Source organism: Acanthochromis polyacanthus, chromosome 9 (assembly GCF_021347895.1).
Source record: "Acanthochromis polyacanthus isolate Apoly-LR-REF ecotype Palm Island chromosome 9, KAUST_Apoly_ChrSc, whole genome shotgun sequence".
In the NCBI taxonomy this organism is placed as follows: Eukaryota; Metazoa; Chordata; class Actinopteri; family Pomacentridae; genus Acanthochromis; species Acanthochromis polyacanthus.
In genome coordinates, this window is record NC_067121.1 from 1,647,522 (window position 1) to 1,671,611 (window position 24,090).

The 24,090-nt window shown below is 42.1% G+C and overlaps 1 protein-coding gene across 3 annotated transcripts in view; it reads left to right on the forward strand.

Annotated features, from left to right (window-relative positions):
• The window catches only part of LOC127535519 (serine/arginine repetitive matrix protein 1-like), a 91,985-nt gene that overhangs the window by 67,557 nt on the left and 338 nt on the right, over positions 1-24,090 (forward strand). Inside the window, exons 1-13 of one of the 3 annotated variants that reach the window (XM_051953768.1) lie at positions 12,534-12,692; positions 12,808-12,877; positions 13,065-13,168; positions 13,251-13,614; positions 13,757-13,824; positions 13,944-14,144; positions 14,289-14,354; positions 14,448-14,627; positions 14,942-15,019; positions 15,107-15,190; positions 15,610-15,696; positions 16,821-16,888; positions 23,887-24,004. In XM_051953768.1, the coding sequence (XP_051809728.1) occupies positions 13,308-13,614; positions 13,757-13,824; positions 13,944-14,144; positions 14,289-14,354; positions 14,448-14,627; positions 14,942-15,019; positions 15,107-15,190; positions 15,610-15,696; positions 16,821-16,888; positions 23,887-23,917 (1,170 nt within the window). In that variant the 5' untranslated portion in view covers positions 12,534-12,692; positions 12,808-12,877; positions 13,065-13,168; positions 13,251-13,307 and the 3' untranslated portion in view covers positions 23,918-24,004. Of the gene's footprint in view, positions 1-12,533; positions 12,693-12,807; positions 12,878-13,064; positions 13,169-13,250; positions 13,615-13,756; positions 13,825-13,943; positions 14,145-14,288; positions 14,355-14,447; positions 14,628-14,941; positions 15,020-15,106; positions 15,191-15,609; positions 15,697-16,820; positions 24,005-24,090 lie in introns of those variants that run through there. The other 2 variants (XM_051953766.1, XM_051953767.1) reach the window with 2 other exon arrangements.

The window sequence follows — 24,090 nt, forward strand, 5'->3', positions numbered from 1 at the left end:
TTAGAGTATCTCCAATCCAAATTTTGACCAGGTGAGATCTTCATGTCTCTGCCTTTGAAAATAAAAGCACAGCACAATTTTAAAATAAAAGTCTGTGACGGACCAGAAAATATCACCAAAACCTCTCAGCTTCACACAGCCGTTAGAATAAATACGCCTCTCCGGACATGCACACATCCCGAGCCCCTCCCACGATTTCCGCGAGCGGGAATTGTCTAGTTAGGGGCTCGGGCTTCGACACGAGCCACTCTCCTCTCCATTGCAAAGCAATGGGAGGAGAGTGGCTCGTGGCGAAGCCACGAGCCACTATTGTTCTCCTGCTGCGTTTATTAGGGGCTCGGGCTTCGACACGAGCCACTCTCCTCTCCATTGCAAAGCAATGGGAGGAGAGTGGCTCGTGGCGAAGCCACGAGCCACTATTGTTCTCCTGTGAAAAAGGCGTTTATCTTTTATATTTTCTTCAACATTCCGCCGTTTTTCGATTCGCTTCTCGTCCTAGGCCTTTGAGAAAACCAAAGCAAATTATACATCAAAACGTGCGGCTTCATCGGGAATAGTGTGCTATGACTTTTCTAAGACATTCGTCATTTTATCGCAGAATTATTCGCAAAAAACTGCGAAAAAAGTCCCATAGAAAATGAATGGGGAGTGAAAAAAATCGGCTGAAAAAATCCACTTTTTTCCAAACGCCACTGCTTCGCCATACGTTCACCTAGAAACTTCATTTAACCATCAAAACGCAGGGATTTTTCTTGTCTCCGCAGGAATGTATTTTATGTCAGGCTGAGATTTATAGTTTTTCATCAGTGAGTCCTCAAAAAAGTGAAAATTCTCCAAATCTGCTCTGGTTAGAGTGTGGCATGTCAGTTGGTAGAGTGGAGGAGAGGAGAAAAATCCGCCTGAAAATTTCCCGATCGCATCGCCCTCATGACCAAACGATAAGAGATAGGAGATTGAAATTTGGTCAGATTGTAAACAATTTTCCTGGAATTCAAATGAATCCAAGTTTGAAGATCTTGCTCTTTCTGACGTGAAATGGCAGGCAGCAGTTTAGACCAAAGTCGCACCGTTCTCTCCATAAGAACCAATGTAAACTGAATCATCTGCCTCATGGAGGGACAGTGTTTTTTAAATCGCTGTAACTCGGTCATTTCTCTCAATATTTGGAAAATAATCATATCTATGGATAGCCACGGCCTTCCTCTCGCTCACGGTCATTTTAGTTTTCAGCTAGCATTCACGGTTAGCCCACAATTAGCGCCAGAACGAGACGTTGCGCGCTGCTGCTGAGAAGCACTTTTCTGCTGTCTGTGGCAGGCACCGTTGCTATGGGGCCCATAGCAACCGCCCTTACACACGCGCAGGCATGGTCGCACGCACACACACAGACTCATTGGTGTGCCACACCCACCTTCACACCCAATACCTCCACAGGAGCTGCATTTCAGCCTGAAAATCAGTTCAACCTCTCAGCTTCACACAGCCTTTAGAGCAGGGGTGTCAAACTCAGTTCCAACACACCTGATTCAAATGATCAGGCTTCTGCTGAGCTTGATGATCATTTGAATCAGGTGTGTTGGAAGAAAGAATGAAGGTTGAAATGAATGAATGAATAAAAGAAAGTATAAAGGCTTCACAAATCAGAGACTATGTTTTTATGAATCTACAGGCTCTGTAGAATAATTCAGTCCAGATTTGAAGAGTCTAAGTGCAGAAGTTCTCGACCTGGACCTGGTCTAATGTGGTCTGGATGAGAAAAAAACGGTAAAATGTGCATTTATCACATTTTCACAAATAGAATAAAGGTTTCACTAATCAGAGACTATGTTTTTATGAATCTACAGGCACTGTAGAATACTTCAGTCCAGATTTGAAGAGTCTAAGTGTAGCGGTTCTCGACCTGGACCTGGTCTAATGTGGTCTGGATGACAAAAAAAACAGTAAAATGTGCATAAATTGCTTTTTTGAAAATAGAATAAAAGTTTCACAAATCAGAGACTATGTTTTTATGAATCTACAGGCTCTTTAGAATAATTCAGTCCAGATTTGAAGAGTCTAAGTGTAGCGGTTCTCGACCTGGACCTGGTCTAATGTGGTCTGGATGAGGAAAAAAAACAGTAAAATGTGCATTTATCACATTTTCACAAATACAATAAAAGTTTCACAAATCAGAGACGATGTTTTTATGAATCTACAGGCTCTGTAGAATAATTCAGTCCAGATTTGAAGAGTCTAAGTGTGGTGGTTCTCGACCTGGACCTGGTCTAATGTGGTCTGGATGACAAAAAAACAGTAAAATGTGCCTAAATTGCTTTTTCACAAATATAATAAAGGTTTCACAAATCAGAGACTATGTTTTTATGAATCTACAGGCTCTGTAGAATAATTCAGTCCAGATTTCAGCAGTCTAAGTGTAGCGGTTTTTGACCTGGACCTGGTCTAATGTGGTCTGGATGAGAAAAAAACAGTAAAATGTGCCTTTATTGCATTTTCATACATAGAATAAAGTTTTCACAAATCAGAGACTATGTTTTTATGAATGTTCAGGCTCTGTAGAACAGTTGAGTACAGATTTGAGGAGTCTAGGTACATTGGTTTTCAATCTGGACCTGGTCTAATAAGGACTGGTTATAAAGCAAAAACGGTGAAATATCCCCTTTAACGTTTTCACAAATAAAATATAAGTCACAAATAAGAGGGTGGAATTGGAAACTTTTCAGGAGCTGCAGAACTTCTATTGGTATTGCGTTGGAAATTGTATTCTGTTTGTGAGATTGTGAGATGGTATTTGTTAATGAATTGGTTGTACGGTAAGATTTGTACTTGTTCATCCATTAACTGATTGACCCATAATACTCCCTGATCAAACCAAGATTTGTAAAATATGGTTTTGTTTCTGTGCTGTATATTTTGGTTGTTCCATATGTCGCAGCTGGTTGGTGAGAAGCTGCATTTGTAGATCAGCCCCCAGGAGAGCAACGCCTGTTTATGGAAGTTTGATAATTGAATTGGTATTTTTGTCAATTTTATAATTGCATTTCAGTAAAAAATGAATTCCTCCTAATTTTTTGAATACATAATTTGGTATTGCATTCCACATTTTAACATTTTCTCTTATGAGGCGACATAACCAATTAATTTTGAACATATTATTCATATTATTTATATAAATTTGTTTATTTTATTAGTTATGAGTTAATTTCATCCTCTTCTGTTCACATATGGTTGTAATAATCTCTTTCTATGGCTCTTTGTGTTTATACTGTAATATCAATAAGTTCTTGTCACCATTTTGTGTTATTTTCTATGATCATTCTAAGTTAATACCCTGTATAACCTCTTTGTGTTAAATTAAAAAAAGAAGAATTGCTGATCAGGTACTGACACACACACACACAGCCTTTACAGTAACTCCAATCCAAATTTTGACCAGGTGAGATCTTCTTGCCTCTCCTGCGCTGCTCCGGACATGCACACATCCCGAGCCCCTCCCACGATTTCCGCACCAGCGGGAATTGTCTAGTCTTTTCTTTTTCTTCACGTTTCCGCCGTTTTTCGGTCGCTAACTAGTCCTAGGGCTTTGAGAAAACCAAAATAAATTATATATCAAAACGTGCGGCTTCATCGGGAATAGTGTGCTATGACTTTTCTAAGAAGTTCGTCATTTTATCGCAGAATTATTCGCAAAAAACTGCGAAAAAAGTCCCATTGAAAATGAATGGGGAGTGAAAAAAATCGGCTCAAAAAATCCACTTTTTTCCAAACGCCACTGCGTCGCCATACGTTCACCTAGAAACTTCATTTAACCATCAAAACGCAGTGATTTTTCTTGTCTCCGCAGGAATGTAGTTTATGTCAGGCTGACATTTACAGCTTTTGATCAGTGAGTCCTCAAAAAAGTGAAAATTCTCAAAATCTGCTCTGGTTAGAGTGCGGCATGTCAGTTGGTAGAGTGGAGGAGAGGAGAGAAATCCGCCTGAAAATTTCCCGATCGCATCGCCCTCACGACCAAACCATAAAAGTTAGGGGAATGAAATTTGGTCAGATTGTAAACAATTTTCCTGGGATTCAAATGAATCCAAGTTTGAAGACCTACCTCTTTCTGAAGTGAAATGGCAGGCAGCAGTTTAGACCAAAGTCGCACCGTTCTCTCCATAAGAACCAATGTAAACTGAATCATCTGCCTCATGGAGGGACAGTGTTTTTTAAATCGCTGTAACTCGGTCATTTCTCACAATATTTGGAAAATAATTACATTCATGGAAAGCCACAGCCCTCCTCTCTCTCACGGTCATTTCGGTTTTCAGCTAGCATTCACGGTTAGCCCACAATTAGCGCCAGAATGAGACGTTGCGCGCTGCTGCTGAGAAGCACTTTTCTGCTGTCTGTGGCAGGCACCGTTGCTATGGGGGCCCATAGCAACCGCCCTTACACACGCGCAGGCACGCTCCCACGCACACACACAGACTCATTGGTGTGCCACACCCACCTTCACACCCAATACCTCCACAGGAGCTGCATTTCAGCCTGAAAATCAGTTCAACCTCTCAGCTTCACACAGCCTTTACAGCAGGGGTGTCAAACTCAGTTCCAACACACCTGATTCAAATGATCAGGTTCGTTATCAGGCTTCTGCTGAGCTTGATGATGAGCTGATTGTTTGAATCAGGTGTGTTGGAAGAGGGAAACATCTAGAACACAGAGGATAGTGGACCTCCAGGAACTGAGTTTGACACCCCTGCTTTAGAGTAACTCCAATTCACAGCACAATTTCAAAATAAAAGCCTGCGACGGACTGGAAACGCCAGTTAAACCTCTCAGCTTCACACAGCCTTTTGAGTAACTCCAATCCAAATTTTGACCAGGTGAGATCTTCCTGTCTCTGCCTTTCAAAATAAAAGCACAGCACAATTTGCCAGTTAAACCTCTCAGCTTCACACAGCCTTTAGAGTAACTCCAATCCAAATTTTGACCAGGTGAGATCTTCCCTTCATGCAGTCAATTAGATCAGCACAGTGAAGCTGGCGCACCCTCTGTACCTCTTTCACTTCCTCCTGTAATTTCTAAATTCGTTTTTCACAAATAATTCTACAAAATGTGGGTCAATATATCTTGGGTGGCTTTTCACCAACCTTCAGCACCTCATTGTCTTCCCAGTCATGATTCTAAATACATGGAACGTCCCAAGATAAACATATCAAAACTACACTAAATGTTTATTGATATAGTCGGTGGTCTTCCAAATGTCCATTTTTTGTCAGTTTGTAAAGGATGCTGCTGATGCAAGCAGCAAGAGTTTCACAAGTTCATGGTGATAATAAGTGAAATTTGGAAAAAGAAAACACTTAATATCTCTTCAAATATCATCTATTATAATATGCATCTCTGTCTCTGTTCAACTGTGGGGATTTTCTTTTATCAAAATCTAGATCTCAGTTAGTTCTGATATTATTTCTAGATAGCCCTTGGTCTCTGATATGCAATGCCGATGTACGGTTCAAACTTACTAATAAAATGAAACAAAGGACAAACATGACAAATACTATGATGTACTTCCTAGTGAGACCATTCAGTGGGCCTTAAACCAAGGCTGCCTGTTAGGGTTATTGGTGACAACACTGTCCTTGAAGAAGGTCTTAATTACACATACATGTAAAGTCGCCATATTATATCACTCATTGTGTTGTGGTCACATATTCTTACATCTGTGTCTTCATCATCTGTTCTTTTCCACTTCTGTCAGAAAACAGGTGAAAGACGGCCAGCAATCAGAAAAATAGTCATAATGCTGAAAGGGCTAGCTAGGGATACAATATAACAATATTTTTTATCTAACAAAGAAATCTATTCTCCTTTGTTTGATCTCTTTGATCTAACAAAGGTTAAATCAATCATACCCTTCCAGGATTAGGTTTTCCATAATAACAGAACACCACCATCTACGCAGAACTGGGATGTCGTCCTTATAGGAAGAGCACAATCCACAAATCCACAATGATTAACTTCATGTACATGTATGTTGCTGTTACTTTAAATATCCACACTAGTTTGTCAAACTTACAGGAACTGTAACGATCAAATTATCGGTTCAACTTACAACAGTGAAGTCAAATGGAGCACCAAGAATGAGGTACCAGGCGTACTGTGTCAGAAACATTAAACAGGTTAAGGTACTGAAAATATGTTCAGCTAATTTGAAAGTTCCATGTTTGAAAGCTTACCATTATCATAAAAATGCCACAGTCATTTGCATGTGTCTGTCTCGGAAGCCCCTGCACCACGATAGTAGAACAAATATCAAAATGTATCTAATACAATTCATTTTAAAAAGCATGGTATCATGATATTGCTTTGATGGGCCAAGTCAGTTTATATGGGGGTGTATATTAACACTAAAAAAGGTTTGAGCAAAATAGTTACAATATTCACTGCAGGCCACCGTCTTTTTGGGACACAGCAACAGAGGACACTTGATTCCCATAAATGCAGTTGTATCTTCTGATGAAGTAATGCAATCTTGAAGACTGTTACCTCTGTCTTTGCCTGTTTGTCAAATAAATGAATATTAATTGATCGAAATAATTGTAAAATACAATAAAATAAGTAAATAAAATATATTTAATGAATCAAAAATACTTGTAGTTAAAAATAATAATATAATAATGCTTAAAATAAGTAAATGAAAACAATGATAAACAAAATATAATTCAGGCAAACTAAGTGAAAAATTCAAAAATAATTTAAAAGTAAAAATGCTAAATTTAATGTTCTTCATTAGAAATATCATTAAAATGACATAAAAATAACAATAATGCAAAACAAAACGAAAATTATTTTAAAACTTAAAAAAACAACAAAATATTCATGATAAAATAAAAAAGAATTAAATAAAAATCTGAAACACAAAAATGTTAAACTGCAAAGAAAAATAAATCTAATGAATAAAACTGAAATATAAATGCTAAATATTAATTTCCATCATAAATACAATCACAAAATACATAAATAAATAAAATATATTAAAATGATAAAACAAATCCAAAATGCATATAACAGAAATGAAATAAAATAAAGCTGAAAATAAAATAAGTTTTATAAAAATCACAACAATACACAAAATTAAAGTAAGAAACACTTTAAAAAACACAATAGTGCAAAATAAAAATACTAATTACTTTTGTAATTAAAAATAACAACAATAAAATATTCACAATAAAATAAAAAATAGTAAAATTAAAAATCCAAAAGTCAAATATTAAATCACAAAAAATAAAATGAAAAATGTAAAGAGTAAAATTAAAGCAAAAAATATAAATGCTAAATATTAATTAAATATTTTTAAAAATGTAATTAAATTAATCATTAAATAAAACAACAAAAATGGTAAAGTAAATAAAATGTATCAAAATAATAACATTAATAAATAAAAATACACTTAATTAAAATAATAATAAAGTAAATCTGAAAACAAAAGGTGAAGTTAAATGTGTTAGATCAGCCCCCAGGAGAGCAACCCCTGTTTATGGAAGTTTGATGATTGAATTGGTATTTTTGTCAATTTTATAATTACATTTAAGTAAAAAATGAATTCCTCCTATTTTTTTGAATACATAATTTGGTATTGCATTCCACATTTTAACATTTTCTCTGATGAGGCAACATAACCAATTAATTTTGAACATATTATTCATATTATTAATAGATAGATAGATAGATACTTTATTAATCTCCAAAGAGAAATTCACAGTTCCAGCAGCATGAAAGGTAAGAAGAAAAAAAAACAAAAACAAAAAACATGAGAGCATGCAAGTTACAAATAAGACTATGAAAAGCAAAGCTGTCATCCTTGAACCACCAACCTTTTGATGAGTAGCCAAACACATTAACCAATTGCACCACAGAGACCAGATATAAACATGTTCCTATTATTAGTCATTAGTTAATTTTATCCTCTTCTGTTCACACATGGTTGTAATACTCTCTTTCTATGACTCTTTGGCTGTGTCCGAAATGGCATACTAACATACTACATGCTACAGACTCAATGAGTATATACTGTATACTAAGTACTCTAAGTATGATTAGAATGCCAACCGTTCACACTGGAGCATAATACTACGTTTCCCATAATGCATTTCAAACCTCCAAGACAAAAACCGGAAGTACGGCTATCGACTGACACACACACACTGCAGACAGAACCTTCTGGAAAAAACGCCTCTCCCAACGGGCGCACGGCAACAGCCTGGCAACACCAATCAGCGATGGCATTGAGGCTCCGGTGCACGTTCATTGGCACTTCTTTCAAATAAAGCCGCTGGCCGCTGGCCGCCAACGCCCTTTCTTCGGTTCCATTCAGAGGTAAGGCTGCGTACTTTTCTCCTCCCTGCTAGCTTTAGCATAGGCTGATTCTGCACTATATCCTATTAAATATTATGCTCCAACTGAATCTAAATGCTAAGGGTAACAGTAGAAATGCATACTGAATGCTGAAGTTGAAAAACAAACGACAATACTTTTGGTATATTTCAATGTCTGCATTGGTCATGTTCAAGTTGCTATTATTAGCTTATTCAAAGGCTAGCTAGCCGTTAGCTAGATAGATAGCTTTTGGATAGCTAGATAGCTTTGTCTTTGGCTTTGTAAAATGTTGCTGCAACGGAGAAAATAGCCTTTTCTGCCTCATAATGTTTGTTTGGAAAATAGCGTGGTTAAACTGGAGAGTTTATGCATTTTTCCAGTCTTTTGGTGAGGGAGTGTGAAGCGCCTTTCTCCCTCAACTTCTTCTAGCTTTGTTTGACTGTAAACTTGAGTTGCACAGTTCAGTTTTGTGCTCTAAATGAATAGGGATGCTGACGGTCAGAGCAGAAAAATGTAAACTTCACACTGATGTGTAGAAATGATGATTAAAGAAGATGTAGCAGTATTTGCTTTGGTCATGTTCAAGTTCCTATATGTGCTTTGAGACGTTTTAATTTGCATCTATGTACAACGGTTGTCTTAGTAAAATGGTGCTGTGATATCTCTTCTACCTCATTGTGTTTTCTGTAAAATAGTGTGGTTAAACAGGAGCTTTGCTATAAGTGTTTTAGTCTTGCAAAATGGTGCTGTGTGCACCTTCCCAGGAATTTTGATGTTTAAATTAATTAAGGTGCCAGTGCTTTGTTCCATCATGTTAGAATCAGTTCTATCAGTCATTTAGGACATCATGATGGTATAATATCATTTATTTATGGCATGTTGCATGATTAAATGTTTCAGTGCTTCCATTCAGCAGCCATTGTCTGATCTTTACCCTTGTTGTGTTTTAAAATCGTTGTTTCAGTTTCTCAGTCAGCAGTGACAGTAGATTTTTTTTTCTTTGATTAAAAAAATACATTGCGAGGACATTCGATGTGTTGTGTGTACATGTTTTTCTGCTCATATTGGTGATAAATGTTTTATAGCAGTGGTTTCAGACAAGTCACAGTGTTTGTTTGTTTTTCTTTTAAGATTTTCACTATGCTGTAAGTGTCTTAGTCTTGTAAAATGTACTTTATACTGCTAACTTATCTTCAGCTGGTGCGGTCACCATGGCGACCAGCTGCCAGGCTCACACAGGGGTGTCACTAGGTTTTAAGGACAGGGTAGGCTTAGCCCCCATGAGAAATTGCTTTTCCACTTTTTGGACCGATTTAGATTTTTTTCAGAGATACTTTACTGTGTAAATGTTTTAGGCCACAGTGGCCATGACTTTTGCTCACAACACAATAATTCAGGGCTGCCAACTTGTGATCAGACCTCAGAGTGAGATTTGGTTTATGTGAGATGCTGATGGGGGGTCTGGGGTCCCTCCCCCAGAAAATTTTGAAAATTATTTGTCCTATTTCCTGCATTCTGGTGTATTTTAATAGCATTTTGTTAAAATCTTATTATAGAGACAAATAAAAAAAAAAAACATTGAGATTTAAAAAACTGAAAAAAAACAGAGCAACAGCAGGCAATATTGAAAATGTTTCTTCATGTAAAATATGGATGAAGGTTCTGTGGCTGGATGTACACAACACATTTCAGTATTTTCCATAAATATATGCATAATTGAAATAACTCCATCAACCACTTTGTAACATTTGTCTTTATAGGATTCTAATGCACTCAACAGCTTCAAGTTGACCACATCAGCCAACGAAAGAATGAAAAGTGCTTAAGCAAAAACAAAACCTCTTTATAACTTACATTATCTATTCACTGAACAGAATTACAATCAGACACTAAACTCTGTCCCACAGGAGCAGGGTTACATGGACTAATATCAGAACCAAACCAGGTCTGACTAGACGTCACAGGAGCAGGGTATCATGGACTAAACCCAGGACTAAATGAATGAATAACTTATTAACTCGGCCCAAAAATAAATGACAAAGTCTGTAAATTCAGAATAAATGGCACAACTGTATACAGGAACAGGAAGAGAACAGGAAAAAATGAATTTTTGTGAGCCATGTTGTACTCCCTGAGGCTTCAGAAAATTCACCAGTTACTTGCAGTGCAGTTTGTATCTGTGATTTATCTTTGAGGAATAAAACTGTGTCATTAGCTAGCTGTGAAATCTTTATCTCACGATTGAAAACTGACTAAACCTTGAATATTTGGGTTGCAGGAAATATTTAAGAATAGGAGTTCAGATGTAATATTATTTCTTTTTCTGTTTCTTTTCTCTAATGCAAAAAAAGTAACTTGAGTTTTTCTCGCCTTCTTCTAACCACTTAGCTCTAGATCTGATGAAAGCGCCTTTCGCTAAGTTCACGTACATTCTGTCAAGCTCTTCTCTGAGGTTTTTTAGTGTGCTTAGGTCTTCTTCAGATAGATCATGTTTGGAACTTAACTGTAGCTGGTTTATTAGAAAATTCATTTTTTCATCTTTTACTTTTTTATTTCTTTACTACGTTTAATTGCAACTTCTCTAATTTTAAATTTAAAGTATTCCCATTTTTGAATTGGATTCATTTCTCTATTACTGAATATATCCTTAGCAAGTAATTGTACCCCTTCTTTAAATTGTTTATCATCTAATATATTATTGTTTAATTTCCAATAGCCTCTTATGTTAGAATTCTCTTTTGATCCTGTTAATCTTAAACTTATTAATTTATGATCAGACAGTGGAGCATGAGTATGAGAAATGTCTAAAACAAACTGTAAACTCTGTGATGAGATGAACCAAAGGTCAGTTCTTGACTGTAAACTTCTGCTGGTGTTAGACCACGTGCAGTCTGTGACATTGGGGTTCATAAATCTCCACACATCTGTTAACAAAAGATGATCACTTATAAATGAGGTGGGTTTAAAGCCCAGTAATGATGCAGATCTTGGAGGATGTCTGTCCATGTAATCATCTGGAGCATCATTAAAGTCTCCTCCTATGATAATAGTAGAATCTTTGTATTTTTCCTTTAAATCGTCCAAAGCTGAAGAGAGTTCAGTAAACATGTCCTTTGCTTGCGATGCTCTGTTTGGTCCATAAACATTACAAATGATAGACATCAAATCATCCACCTTCAAAACTAAATGATCCAGCAGCCTTTGTTTGAAGCTTTGGTTTCCAGAATATCACCATTAAATCTGTTTAAAAGTACTGCCACTCCAGCTGAATAATTGTATACAGGCAGTTATAGTAGCAGCAGCAGCAGTACATGCATCTGCTGATGTGGGATTATTTCTGCCTTTTCAGCTTTTTAAAACACAGAAAATACACAAAGGATTTATCATTTCTTCACTATGTTGAAGCCTTAGTTTATACTGTGTTTATACATTTGTCTCTGTAAAATAGTGCTCTGACAGATGAAATATCTCTTGTACCTTGTAGTGTTTGCTTAAAAAGTAGTGTGGTTAAATGTAACATTGACTACATTTTCTAGCAATTTTGATGTTAAAATTAATTAAGGTGTTAGTGCTTTGTTCCATTATCTTACAATCAGTTCTATCAGTCAATTAGGACATCATGATGAGTATAATATCGTTTATTTAAGACATGTTGCATGAGGAAATGTTAACATACCATTAATTACAGTGTCATATTAATTCTCTGTGCTGTGTTAAAGACCAGTTCAGCTACTTTTGCTGCAGACATGTTGAGATTCTTCTTCTTTCTGAGAAAACATGCAGTAGTGCTTTAATTTAGTAGCCATTGTCTGGTCTTTAGCCCTTTTGTGTTTTGAATTAGTTGTTTCAGTTTGAGTCAGCAGTGTAAGTAGATTTTTCCCTCTGATGAAAAATACATAGTGAGGACATTAGATGTGTCTTGTACATGCATGTTTTGCTGCTCATATTGGTGCTTACTGTTTCATAGCAGTGCTTTTAGATAACTGGGTTTTTTTTTTCACCAGCCTTTGGACAGCCTTTTGGAGAGCCTCTGGATTGCCCTTGGACATCCTTTGGTCAACCACCTCTGCATCACCTCGTATCCTTTCATCCATCCATCCATCCATCCTTCATCCATCCATCCGTTTTGTGTGCCTTGTTTCTCTCTCTCTCTCTTCTCTCTCTCTCCTGTGTTTGTCTGTCTCTGTTGTGCTCTTGTGCTGTCTTCCAGGATGCCTCGGAAGGGGAGACGCTCCCAGGCCCAGAAGCAGCGCTGGAGGAAGCTGGACGCGTCTGAGATGCCCACCCCTCCTGTCGACGCACCCCACTGCTCCCGCTCTCCCCAGTACAAGGTATGTTTACACCTGAACTGACATGCTCACTTGTGCAATACAGAATGTGCTAAGTTGGACACATTCATGGCATCCGCACGATGTTGAATTAAATAAGTGTATTATTTGCTCACAGAAGGTTGGTTCCACCTTGCCAGCCGGACGGTTCTGGGAAGAGCGGCAGGCGCGTGCAAACTTTATTGCACGTAAGTACTCAGCTGTTTTTATCATGAAATATCTTCACAAATCATATTTAGTGTACCACCAACAATTACCCGTTGAACACAGATTCTGCTGTTCTCATACAATAATAGAAAATGGTGATTGTTGTATGAGCTCTCTTTGTTTGAAATCCGTTTTAAATCCTCTTTTGCTCTGTCTTCTTGTGAACAGGCCGTGGCACCGGTTACCGCCACAAGGTTTAAAAATGGCCAACTTCACCCTTTACTGGGCGCAACCACAAGTTGGTCATTCCTCCTGAGCTCCCTGGAAAGAAGGTATAATTATTAATTGTTGCTGTTCGTTTTCTTAAAAAGTTCTTTTGACTTTCATACTAAAACTGTGGTATTTCTTTTGCAGTTCATTCTTCTTGTCGGGGACTCCCATCTACGTGCTCTTGTAGATGGCTTTATTCGGATGCCAGAGTCTCGGCTGAGCTTTGGCTTCCTGTCGATCCCGGGGGCGTCTGCTTCTGAAATTCGCACTGAGGTTCTGCACGCTGCAGTTCCTCGTGCACCTGATGCCGTCTGCGTCATGGCCCCTGGCAACAACCTGACCAGCACCACTGTTGAGAAGGCCGGTGTGGATTTTGCCAATCTCCTCACCACTTGTGGCAACCGCTGGTCCAAGGTTTTTGTGGTCGACTTTCCTCCCCGCCTGGTCGTTGACGTCCAACACCAGGACCTGCTTCGGCAGGAATACAGACGTGTGGCTGCTCGTATGGGTAAGAGGAAAAAGATTGTTTTCATCCATTCCATTCACTGAATGAACAAACTAGAAAGACGTGACCTACATTTTAACAATTCTCAAGTATCAATGGATATTTTGGTACAATGATGACTTTTTTTTTTCAATTGTTTTTCAAGGTGTAAAGTTCTTCAACACTGCAGAGCACTTCCCCCTGAGTGATTTGGTGCTGTGGAGCAAGGATGGTGTAAGTGTAGTATGTTGTGAAAAAAAGTTGTTGATTGGACAAGTTTGGTTCACGGCAGATGTTCACTGACATTAAAACTGTTTGTATGTGTGTTTTTTTTTTATTTCTTATTTATGCAGGTCCATCTGAGTGATCGTGAGGGGATGGGGATCCTCGTCCAGTTGTTCTGGTCCGCTGCCAGCGAGCAACTGGTGACACCACCTCCTTCGCCCCGGATCTCTCCTCAGCCTCCAGTTCGGAAAGCTACAGTGAGAGAGAGATCCCCTGCTCCACCCAGCCCGAAACCCCGTGAACGGAGGAAAATTGGTCAGGGCGGCAAGGTAATTGATAAATTGCTTTATGTTTTTTAGACTTTTTTTTTAGACAACTGTGACATCATGTATTGTGATAATAATGGTAATAATATGTGTACTGTGGTAAAAAACATTAGTTATAATTCACTGTGACGCTTTCTGTGATTGCAGACGAGCCATCCTCGGGAACCTCCCCGGTCCAGAGGTTCACCAAAGCCCAGGATGGCTCAACAGCAGGTTTGTGATTCTTCAGATATTTCTTTCAGATGCTATTGGTTGTTTTTTGACAGGACAAACTGTAATTAGTAGTGTCTGCTTTGTGTTTTACAGGTGGAGGAGAGCTTTCTTCCACTGAACCCCGTCTGGTTCAGCAGCACAGCCCTAAGTGCCATGGAGAAAGTGTCTCCCTCACATATGTCTTGCCTGGCGGATTTCAGTGCCATGGAGAAAGTGTCTCCCTCCCATAAGTCTTGCCTGGCGGATTTCAAGGCTTCTCCTAAGCCAAAGAAGGTAAGTTGATTGATTAAAATTTTATCTCCCGCGGAAGGATTGTATGAATGCTCAAACGTGTAATTCCTGACAGTTAATTCTGCAGATGTTTTTTTTTTTTTAGTGTCATCTGCAATTAAGTAAAACTAGTTCATAACAACAGCCACAAATAATAACAGACTTGAATCAGCTACACAGAAATGTAGTTGTAAATTGTTGGATAGCTGTTCAACTCCATTTAATTGGTATCTCATTTGGTTGCTGCTGACTCCATTCCACAGGCATCTACATTGTCCACACTGACACTTGCTATGTTTTTTCTCATCTGTCATCAGCTGTTTGACTCACCCCCGGCCAGATTGTCCTGCAGTTGGGGCAAGACAGAAACCCCTGTTTGTTCTCCCATTGCAAAGGTAAGGATTAGTCCTCTTCTCATCAATATGTATCATCTGACTGAAAATCATCGTCATTTCACTGAAGTTTTGTTGTTCTGTGTTTAGATGGCCAAGATGATGACCCCCTCACCGAATGGACAGGCCTGGACAGCTGATGATGCGGGCTGCAAGCCTCCTTCTCCTGAGAAGGTATATTTACCTCTCTATAATCAATTAAAAGAACATTACAAAGCAGGCATCTCCATTTGTGGCCATTTTTGTCGTTCCTGTTTTTTTCTGGCACATTTACTGTATAATCACAATTCCAATGAATCGCTAGCATTAGGAAAATTGAAACTACTAGCTAGCTATCAGCTACCAATCTAGCTTATTTGTTAGCTTGCTATCTTTCGGGTAGCTAGCTTTGGGACAACTGAAACTACTGGCTAGCTAGCTGGCAGCTAGCAATCTAGCTTATTCAAAGGCTAGCTAGCCGTTAGCTAGATACATAGCTTTTGGATAGCTAGATAGCTAGCTTTTAGACAACTGATGCTATTTAGTCGTTAGCCAACTATCTAGCTATCGTGTTGCTTTATTTTTTACGTGTCACTGTTATTGTCATTTATCAGATGACCCGAACACTGACTCCATCACAAACCAAGTGGCCCTGGTTCATGACAGCTGCATCCACCTCAGCTGATGCACCAACAGACAATGTAAGTTTATTCCTCTATGATAGACATGTTAGACAATACACAAGTATTTTTTTTTTTGTAAAGTCATGATTGTTTGTTTTTTTTGGTTTACTGCAGTTAAAAATATTTTTTGGCAATTGAGAGAACTGTTATTACGCTGGTCACAATACAATAAGCTACCTGTAATGCTGTGTTGTGTGCCATTGCTTTCACAAAGTAACTCTTGCTTCTAATCAGGGTTTTACATTAGCACTAGCCACTGGCAAAATTCATGTAGAAAAGGTTTTGGTGAATAAAATATTTACATCACTTGCCATTGGCATGGTGGAAAAAAGTCAATGGAATACTGACTTTGCTATGTAATTGCATTTCACACAAACAGGAAAAGTATGTGGTCCAGGCAGTCTTCAGTAGCCTTCAGTCTGTACAGTAATGTTGATTCCATGACCATCAACTGTCTGTTACATGAAACAACTCTGATGCTGCAGTCATAAGTTGTCTGCTCAAAGCACCCTCCTTAAGCCTCCTCACAAACATTGGAGCAAGTCCCATTACATTAAAATAGTAATGTCATGTTGATGTCTACAGAATAGGAGCTAACCAGTAAATTAAATTAGGTGACATAGGGTTATTATGTGTTCATGGTTTTAGAAAAAAATGTAAGTCATTATGATCTATTCAAATGCAATTTCAAGAAAAAAAGAAAATATGTTGCAATGCCCTGGAAAAAAATCCCGGAGGGAAATTCTACAAATAATACAATAATACAACAAAACACACAGACACATACATATCTATGTACACACACACAATATAATATATATATATATATATATATATATATATATATATATTTCATATACACATATACATATTATGCATGATTGCAATAAACGTACAAATATGTATATTAAACTAGCTAAGGTAATAGTAAGCAATAATACGCTAAAATAATACAAGATTTCCATAAATTGGTGAGAGGATGTTCATAATGTTGGAACAATGAAAGTTGTTACTGAAACATTAAATCATATGATCCTTTAACTGAAGAAGCTAGTACTAATGCCGAACTGGAAAAAAATTAAGCTGTCTGAATAAATAATGAAAATATAATAATTACTGATCACAATTTGTCATAATTTCAGGATAAAACCAGGAGCGAGAGTCACCGTGTGGAGTCAGTCCGGGCCAGTCATTCTCAGAATGATAAGAGGTACAAGGTATTTTCCCGCAACCATCAGTGTAGCTGTAATGCATTGACATTTCTGGCATACCACACTGAGGGCTGTCAGTTCACCAGGACTACACTCGATAGAGTCCTGGCTCAGGGAGACGCGCTGTATGTCGGAGTCAAACAGCAGTTGATTCGCGACAAGACCTTCCAGAGCAATCACCTGGCAGTCGAGGAGATGCCAAAACAAGTCCTCACAGACAGACATTTGTATAATGTCAACATGTCTGAGATCAGGTGTGGCTTTTTAAAAACTCAAGTCTCGAGCCCTGGAAGACGGCAGTGGTGGCTTCCGCTTGCCACCCAGCTGGAGTGTCTTTCAGCAGAGGTTAATCAGGCTTTAATCATCATTTCACCCGAGGTTATTGCTGTTTTCCGTGATCAGTCCGGGAGGTATGGAGTGTTTGATTCCCACTCCAGAGACTCAAGAGGATTACCCTCTCATTCCGGGAAGGCGATCGTCATGACTTTTGCGGAACTCAGTGACCTGGCTAACCACCTGCACACACTCTTTAGAGACCGTGGAGACTCTGCAAGTTACGAGTTTGTCCCGGTTTCTTTTCAGACTGACAGCCCCAGTGAACATCCTCAACAATCCCCAGAAACTGAGGTTCAAGATGAAGTGTCTGAACCTGCTCTCCTCGCATTGCAGGCAGACAGTGGGACGGCTGTCAAAATTGAGGAGGACGTTAAAGGTTCCTCAGCTGTCCCACAAGCAAGAAAGCTCTCTAAATTGGACAAAGATCGGAGGCGAAAAGCCAAGAGGAGAGCATGTGAAAAAAAGGAAAAAGTGAAAGAAAAACTTGGGAAAAAAACTGGTGAGAGACTCAGGTATGCCAGCTGTGCTGAATTTCGCAGGAAGAAAATTCAGGCACACAGTAAGTGTGTGCAAAAGAACCATGAACAACGGCTCTTGTCTTCCAAAAAATACTATGCGAAGTTCAATGTCAAAATGCGAGACAGCTTAAAAAACAAATACATGACAGATTCTGCTTTTCGGAGCAGGCAAAAAAATTATGTTGTCAAGAGGTACAGAATGGATCCAGCCTTTCGGAACAGGCAAAAAAATAATGTTCTCAAGAGGTACAGCACGGATCCAGCCATTCTGAACAGGCAGAAAAAGTATGTTGTCCACAGGTACAGGAAGGATCCAGAGTTCAGGCTACATCATATTCAACGCTGTAGCCTGCTCAGAAGACGCAGGTTGGCTGCCAATCCTGACATGCGTCAGAAGTTGTGGAGAGCACTGAGCATCAGGCGGAAATACCGACAGCTCGGAACCTCTCGCCAGCCAGTGCTCACTTCAGTGATGGCAGCGGCAATAGCAGCATTCCGTGAGACCATCAGCCATGGACCAACATACGTCTGTACCGTCTGCCACAGGACTATGTTTCCAAATCAAGTCAAGTCATGCAAGAGAGTTAAATACTCCACCAACATCGACGTGGCACAGGCTTGCTTGACTGGAACATATGTGCATGTCTGTGACGCTGAGTGCTCCTCCCCTTGCTCAATGCCACCAGAGAGACTGCAGGAGTGGATCTGCCACAACTGTGACAGCCACCTCAGCCGTGGGAGGATGCCAACACATGCAGTAGCGAACAATTTAGAGTTGGCACCCATTCCCCCGGAGTTGGCCCAACTCAACGTGCTGGAGAGACAGCTCATCGCAAAAATCCTCCCGTTTGCGAAGATCATCGCCTTACCGAAAGGACAGCAGCGAGCAGTCCATGGAGCTGTTGTGTGCGTTCCATCGGAAGTGGAAAGCGTTGTCAACAGTCTTCCACGTCCCCTCCCAGAAGCACAGCTACTGCAGGTGAAATTAAAGCGTCACATTCGATTCAAAGGTTACCAGCACTTCTACACTGTCAACATGAAGAATGTGCTGGTAGCCCTGGAAAAACTCAGAGAGCAGCACTCTGAGTATTCCGATGTGACCATTGATGAACAGGCCACGTTCCAAAATCTCCTCCACGACTCAGACAACGAGTGCACGGATGATGCGCAGTGGGGAGAAGACAGCATGCTCGACGAGGAGCTGCTGGAGGCGGCTGATAGCTACACTGAGCCAGTCTTGGCCGATTTTGTGTCAGCCGCAGGAACGAGTCGGCCAGAAGACGACCAAAGACGCAATACTGACATGCCATCACCAAGCACTGAGCTGGAAAACCGGTCCAATGATGTCACGACAGAAACCCTCTTGGAGGAGTCTGCTGATGACATAGACTCTCAGCACGACAGCATGGATGCTGCCCAGTGGGGAGAAGACATCTTGGACCAAGAGCTGCTACAAGTGTCTGACAGCTACCAGACCAATTTAGCTGCAGACATACCCACCGAACAGCAGGAGGAGCTAAGACCTGGACTTGCTCTGGACACCTGCATGCAGCCACCAGACATTGCGCAGGAAATACTTTCCTATGGAGATGGCATTTTCAGCGTTGCCCCCGCCCAAGGCAACAAACCTGTGGGATTTTTTGCAATCCCCAAACTGGAAGCCATGGCGTTCCCTGTGCAGTTTCCCACGGGAGAGAACACGCTGGATGAAGACCGTCCCATCAAACTTTCACCCAGCAGATACTTTAACGCCAGGCTTTTCGGGGCAGACACGCGGTTTGCCGAGGACCAGACTTACCTTTTCTTTGCGCAGTTTGTAACGGAGACGAACCTCGCGAGAGGAAGTATGTCGATACAAATGCGCAAAGGAAAGATGCGCACAAAAGACGGGCGTGCCATCAAAAACTCCATGCTCCAGGACAAAGAGGAGGTGGAGAGATTAATTCAGGCCAAAGAGGCCATGCGATTTATGCAGCCTCTGAGAGGCACGCCCGCATATTGGAATAAAAGCCTGAGAGATTTGCATGCTATGCTCAGGCAACTCGGCAAACCGACGTTCTTTTTGACTTTTTCGGCAGCTGAGATGAGATGGCCTGAAATAATTGGGGTCATCAAATCTCAGCAAGGACAAACACTTGGTGACTTTTCCGAACTGGACTGGAAAGCCAAGTGTGACATTTTGCGCAGTAACCCTGTCACCGTAATGCGCATGTTTGAAAAACGCGTGGATGCCCTTATGGCAAAGTTGATCCTCTCACCAGCGCGGCCCATCGGCGAGGTGGAGGATTATTTTTACCGCGTTGAATTTCAGGCCCGCGGAAGCCCACACATTCACATGCTAGTGTGGGTCAAAGACGCCCCTGTGTACGGCGAGGACTTGGACCACACCGTATGCAGGTTCATTGACCGCCACATTTCCTGCCAGATGCCTGACCCCGAGAAGGACCCGGAGCTCCACAAAATCGTCTCGGAGGTTCAGGTACACAGCAGGAGCCACACCGGCTCTTGCCGAAAGGGAAACGTGGTGTGTCGTTATGGCTTCCCCAAGCTGCCGTTTGATATCACCTGGATCACAGAGCCCTTTGCTGCCGATGTGGAAATGGAAGATGGTCAAGACCAGGAAGAGGTGATGAAGGAACGGAGGGAGCAGATCCGTCGGCAGCAAAGGGACGCAAAGGAAAAGCTTCGGCACCTGAGAGAGCTCCTCATGGATCCGAAGGCCTCCTTTGAGAGCTTGTCAGATCTCCTCCGTCGATGCGACTTGGAACACGACGCCTATATGAAGTGTGCCGAAAATCTGACAAGCGGGAGCGTGGTCATGCTGAAGCGGCAGCCGAAGGAGTGTTGGGTTAACGCGTATAACCCAGACCTTCTCCGCGCTTGGAACGCAAACATGGACATCCAGTACGTCCTGGACGAGTACTGCTGTGCCATGTACATGATGTCGTACATCACCAAGCCGGAGCATGAGATGACCGAGATCCTGAACTCGGTCGTGAAGACCAGCAGAGAGTCTGCTTTCAACCAAAGTGAGGAAATGAGAAAGATCATGCAGGCCTATGCGAAGCACCGAGAGGTCAGCGCCCAGGAGGCAGTGGCTCGCACGTGCAGCTTGCCCCTGAAAAAGTGCTCGCGGTCTGTGATTTTCCTCTCGACGGACGAGGAAGCCATGAAGATGAGTCTTCCTATGAGTCGCCTGAAGGACATGGCACCCGAGTCTGAAGAGGTCTGGATGTTGGGGGTACCTGAGAAGTACCTGTTCAGACCAAAGACTCCCGAGTTTCAGGGGATGTGCCTGGCCGAATTTGCATCAGACTACCGGGTAGTCTATGGCGAACAAGCACAGGGCCCCAGTGCCATTGCCCTTTTGTGTGACAAAGGACATATTGCCAAGAGGACAGCCGGAAAACCAGCAGTCATTCGATATGCGCGCTTCTCTGAGACCAAGGCGCCAGAGAAACATTTCAGACGACTGCTAAAGCTGTACCTCCCCCACCGATCTGACGACGAACTCAACGACGGGGGTCGCACCTCGTACGAAGAGTTCTACAAATCCCGACGCAACGTCAAGGACATCGTGGAGCACAACAGGAAGCGATTCGAGGGACGAGGCGCAGGCATGGATAAGGCACTCCAGAACGTCCAGTTCGGTCCGGTCCTCAACGCTTGGAACACGTTCGCACCCGAGGTTGAGGCGGAACGGCAGGAGTGTCTTGAGCTCCGTGAAAAGATCCCAGAGGAGCAGGACGAAGACGCCGTGCCCGACTTTGAAGACCTGAATGTCGGTGAACCCGTTCCCCGAATCGAGGCGCCTCGGTTAAGTCCAGACTTTGTCCGCAAGATGTTTCAGAGTCTGAACGAGACCCAGGCGTGCGTCTTCTACGCTGTGCGCCAGTGGTGCCTTCGGCGTGTGTGGGGCCAAGATCCAGAACCGTTCCACTACTTTGTCTCTGGTGGAGCTGGTTGCGGTAAGTCCCACGTCATCAAGTGCATTCATGAGGAAGCAACGAGGATTCTGCGGCAGCTCCCGAGATTCCGGGACGCAGCTGACATGTCCCAGCCCACTGTCCTTCTGACTGCCTTCACGGGCACGGCAGCCTTTAACATCGCGGGCAAAACGTTGCACTCTGTCCTTAAGCTTCCCAGGTCCCTGGAACCGCCGTACCAGGGCCTGGGCAATGCACTTGATGAACTTAGAGCAAGTTTGTCTTCGGTGGAAATTCTCATCATCGATGAGATTTCCATGGTTTCCAAGAAGCTGTTTGCCTACGTCAACTGGCGATTCCAGCAGCTCAAAGGAAACCGAAGACCTTTTGGCGGCATTTCCGTTCTTGCAGTCGGCGACTTTTACCAGCTGCCGCCGCTGGGCAGGGCCAAGCCGCTCTGTGTCTACGAGGAGACAGAGTTCGATCTCTGGAGAGAGCGCTTCACCATGGTCAACCTCACTGAGATCATGCGCCAGAAGGATGACCGAGCGTTCGCCGAACTCCTCAATCGACTGCGTGTCAAGCGCAAGCAAGATCCTCTGTGCGCTGCGGACAGAGGCTTGCTCATGAGAGCCGTCTCTGACGGCAAAGATTGCCCGCCAGGAACGCTGCACGTCTTTGCCACCAACAAGCAGGTAGATGGTCACAACGCAGCCACCGTGGCCTCCCTGCTTAAAGGGGACGTCAAAATAGCGGCCGAGGACTACAGGAAGGATGTCGCTACCGGCAGGAAGGTGCCTGTGCCCAACATCAAAGGCACCAAGAGAGATTTGCCTGACAGCATAATGGCAGCTGAAGGAGCAAGAGTTATGCTGATCAGGAATCTCAACGTGGAGGATGGCCTTGTCAATGGAACCTTTGGGACCATCTCCACCATTCTGCCTGACAGACGTGACCCTAAAGTCGTGAGCTTTCTTGGACTTAAACTGGATAATACCACAGCAGGACAGACTCTCCGCAAAAAGCTTCTGGGCCCCTCGGACGACTTGGTGTACGTCGAGAGATCCGAGGAGAGCATCGGTCGCAAGGGCGGAGTCGTGAGACGTCAGTTCCCCGTCAAGCTGGCCTTTGCGTGTACAGCCCACAAAGTTCAGGGAATGACGGTGACGTCGGCTGTCGTGAGCCTGAAACGCATGTTTCAGCCAGGCATGGCGTATGTGGCGCTTAGTCGCACCACTTCGCTTCAGGGTCTCACCATCACCGATTTTGATGAGACAAAAATCTATGCTGACCCTGCCATTACGACAGCTTTGGAAGACATGCGCAGCGCGAGTTTCCAGAGTGTTACTCCGCTGTTGCACCGCTTCAACCGGACGGAGCGACCAGATGCAGAGGTGACAATCGTCCATCATAACACCCAAGGGCTTCCATCTCACATGGTGGACCTGAAGTTGCATCACGAACTCAGGTTGGCAGATGTGCTTTGTCTCACCGAGACACATCTGTCAGGGTCCTCTGTATCCTCCTCCTTTGATCTGGAGGGATACACTGTGTTTCACCGCAGCAGACAGGCGTGTTACACCACGTGCAGGGACATGGCGTCAAAGGCCGGGGGTGGAGTTGCCGTGTACTGCAGGAGCGCTCTGATGGCGGAGGCGCCGAGCTGCATGGGACGTGTCACAGATCTCGAATGTCTGGTCGTGAAGGTTGAGGTCCCAGTCAAAGTGCTAATAGCAACTGTGTATAGACCTCCAGATTTTGGTTTGCAAAAGTTTCTGCCAAACCTCAACGCTCTCTTGGACACATTGGAACTGTTGAATCACCACCCCATTGTTGTTTGTGGTGACTTCAATGAAGACCTCCTCTCGAGAGGCAAAAAAAGCATAAGAGATGCACTTCTGTCCAGAGGCTACAACCAATTGATCACAGAGTCTACCACAGACAAGAACACTGTGATTGATCACATTTACATTTCCCAACCTGAGAAATGTGTTCAGTCAGGTGTTCTCCAAACGTATTATAGCTATCACAGCCCGGTCTATTGCATTTTGACTGGCTAAAGCCTCACCAGCCAACACTGATTTTGTGTCACACACTCACTTTGTGACACATCAGCGTGTTGTGCTGTCCGATTTTACAGTTGTGTCACACGTTTTTCATGTGGCACATTGTTCTGCTGTGTTTTGTTCTTGCTCTGATTTGTTCTTTGAGTTCCAGGCCTGAGGGGGTCCAGGAGGTGCAGTGGTGAGATCAGACGTCCTCCCACAAGTCCCCTCCTCTCGGACGCCCATTCCTTTTGGAAGTCTTCTACAGCCTCCCCATAGGCATGTCTCAGGTAGGAACAAGTGTTCAATAGATATTCGTTCTAATCGTGCACATCACTTTACTTAATTGTTGAAAAATGTCAAACTAATTGATTTT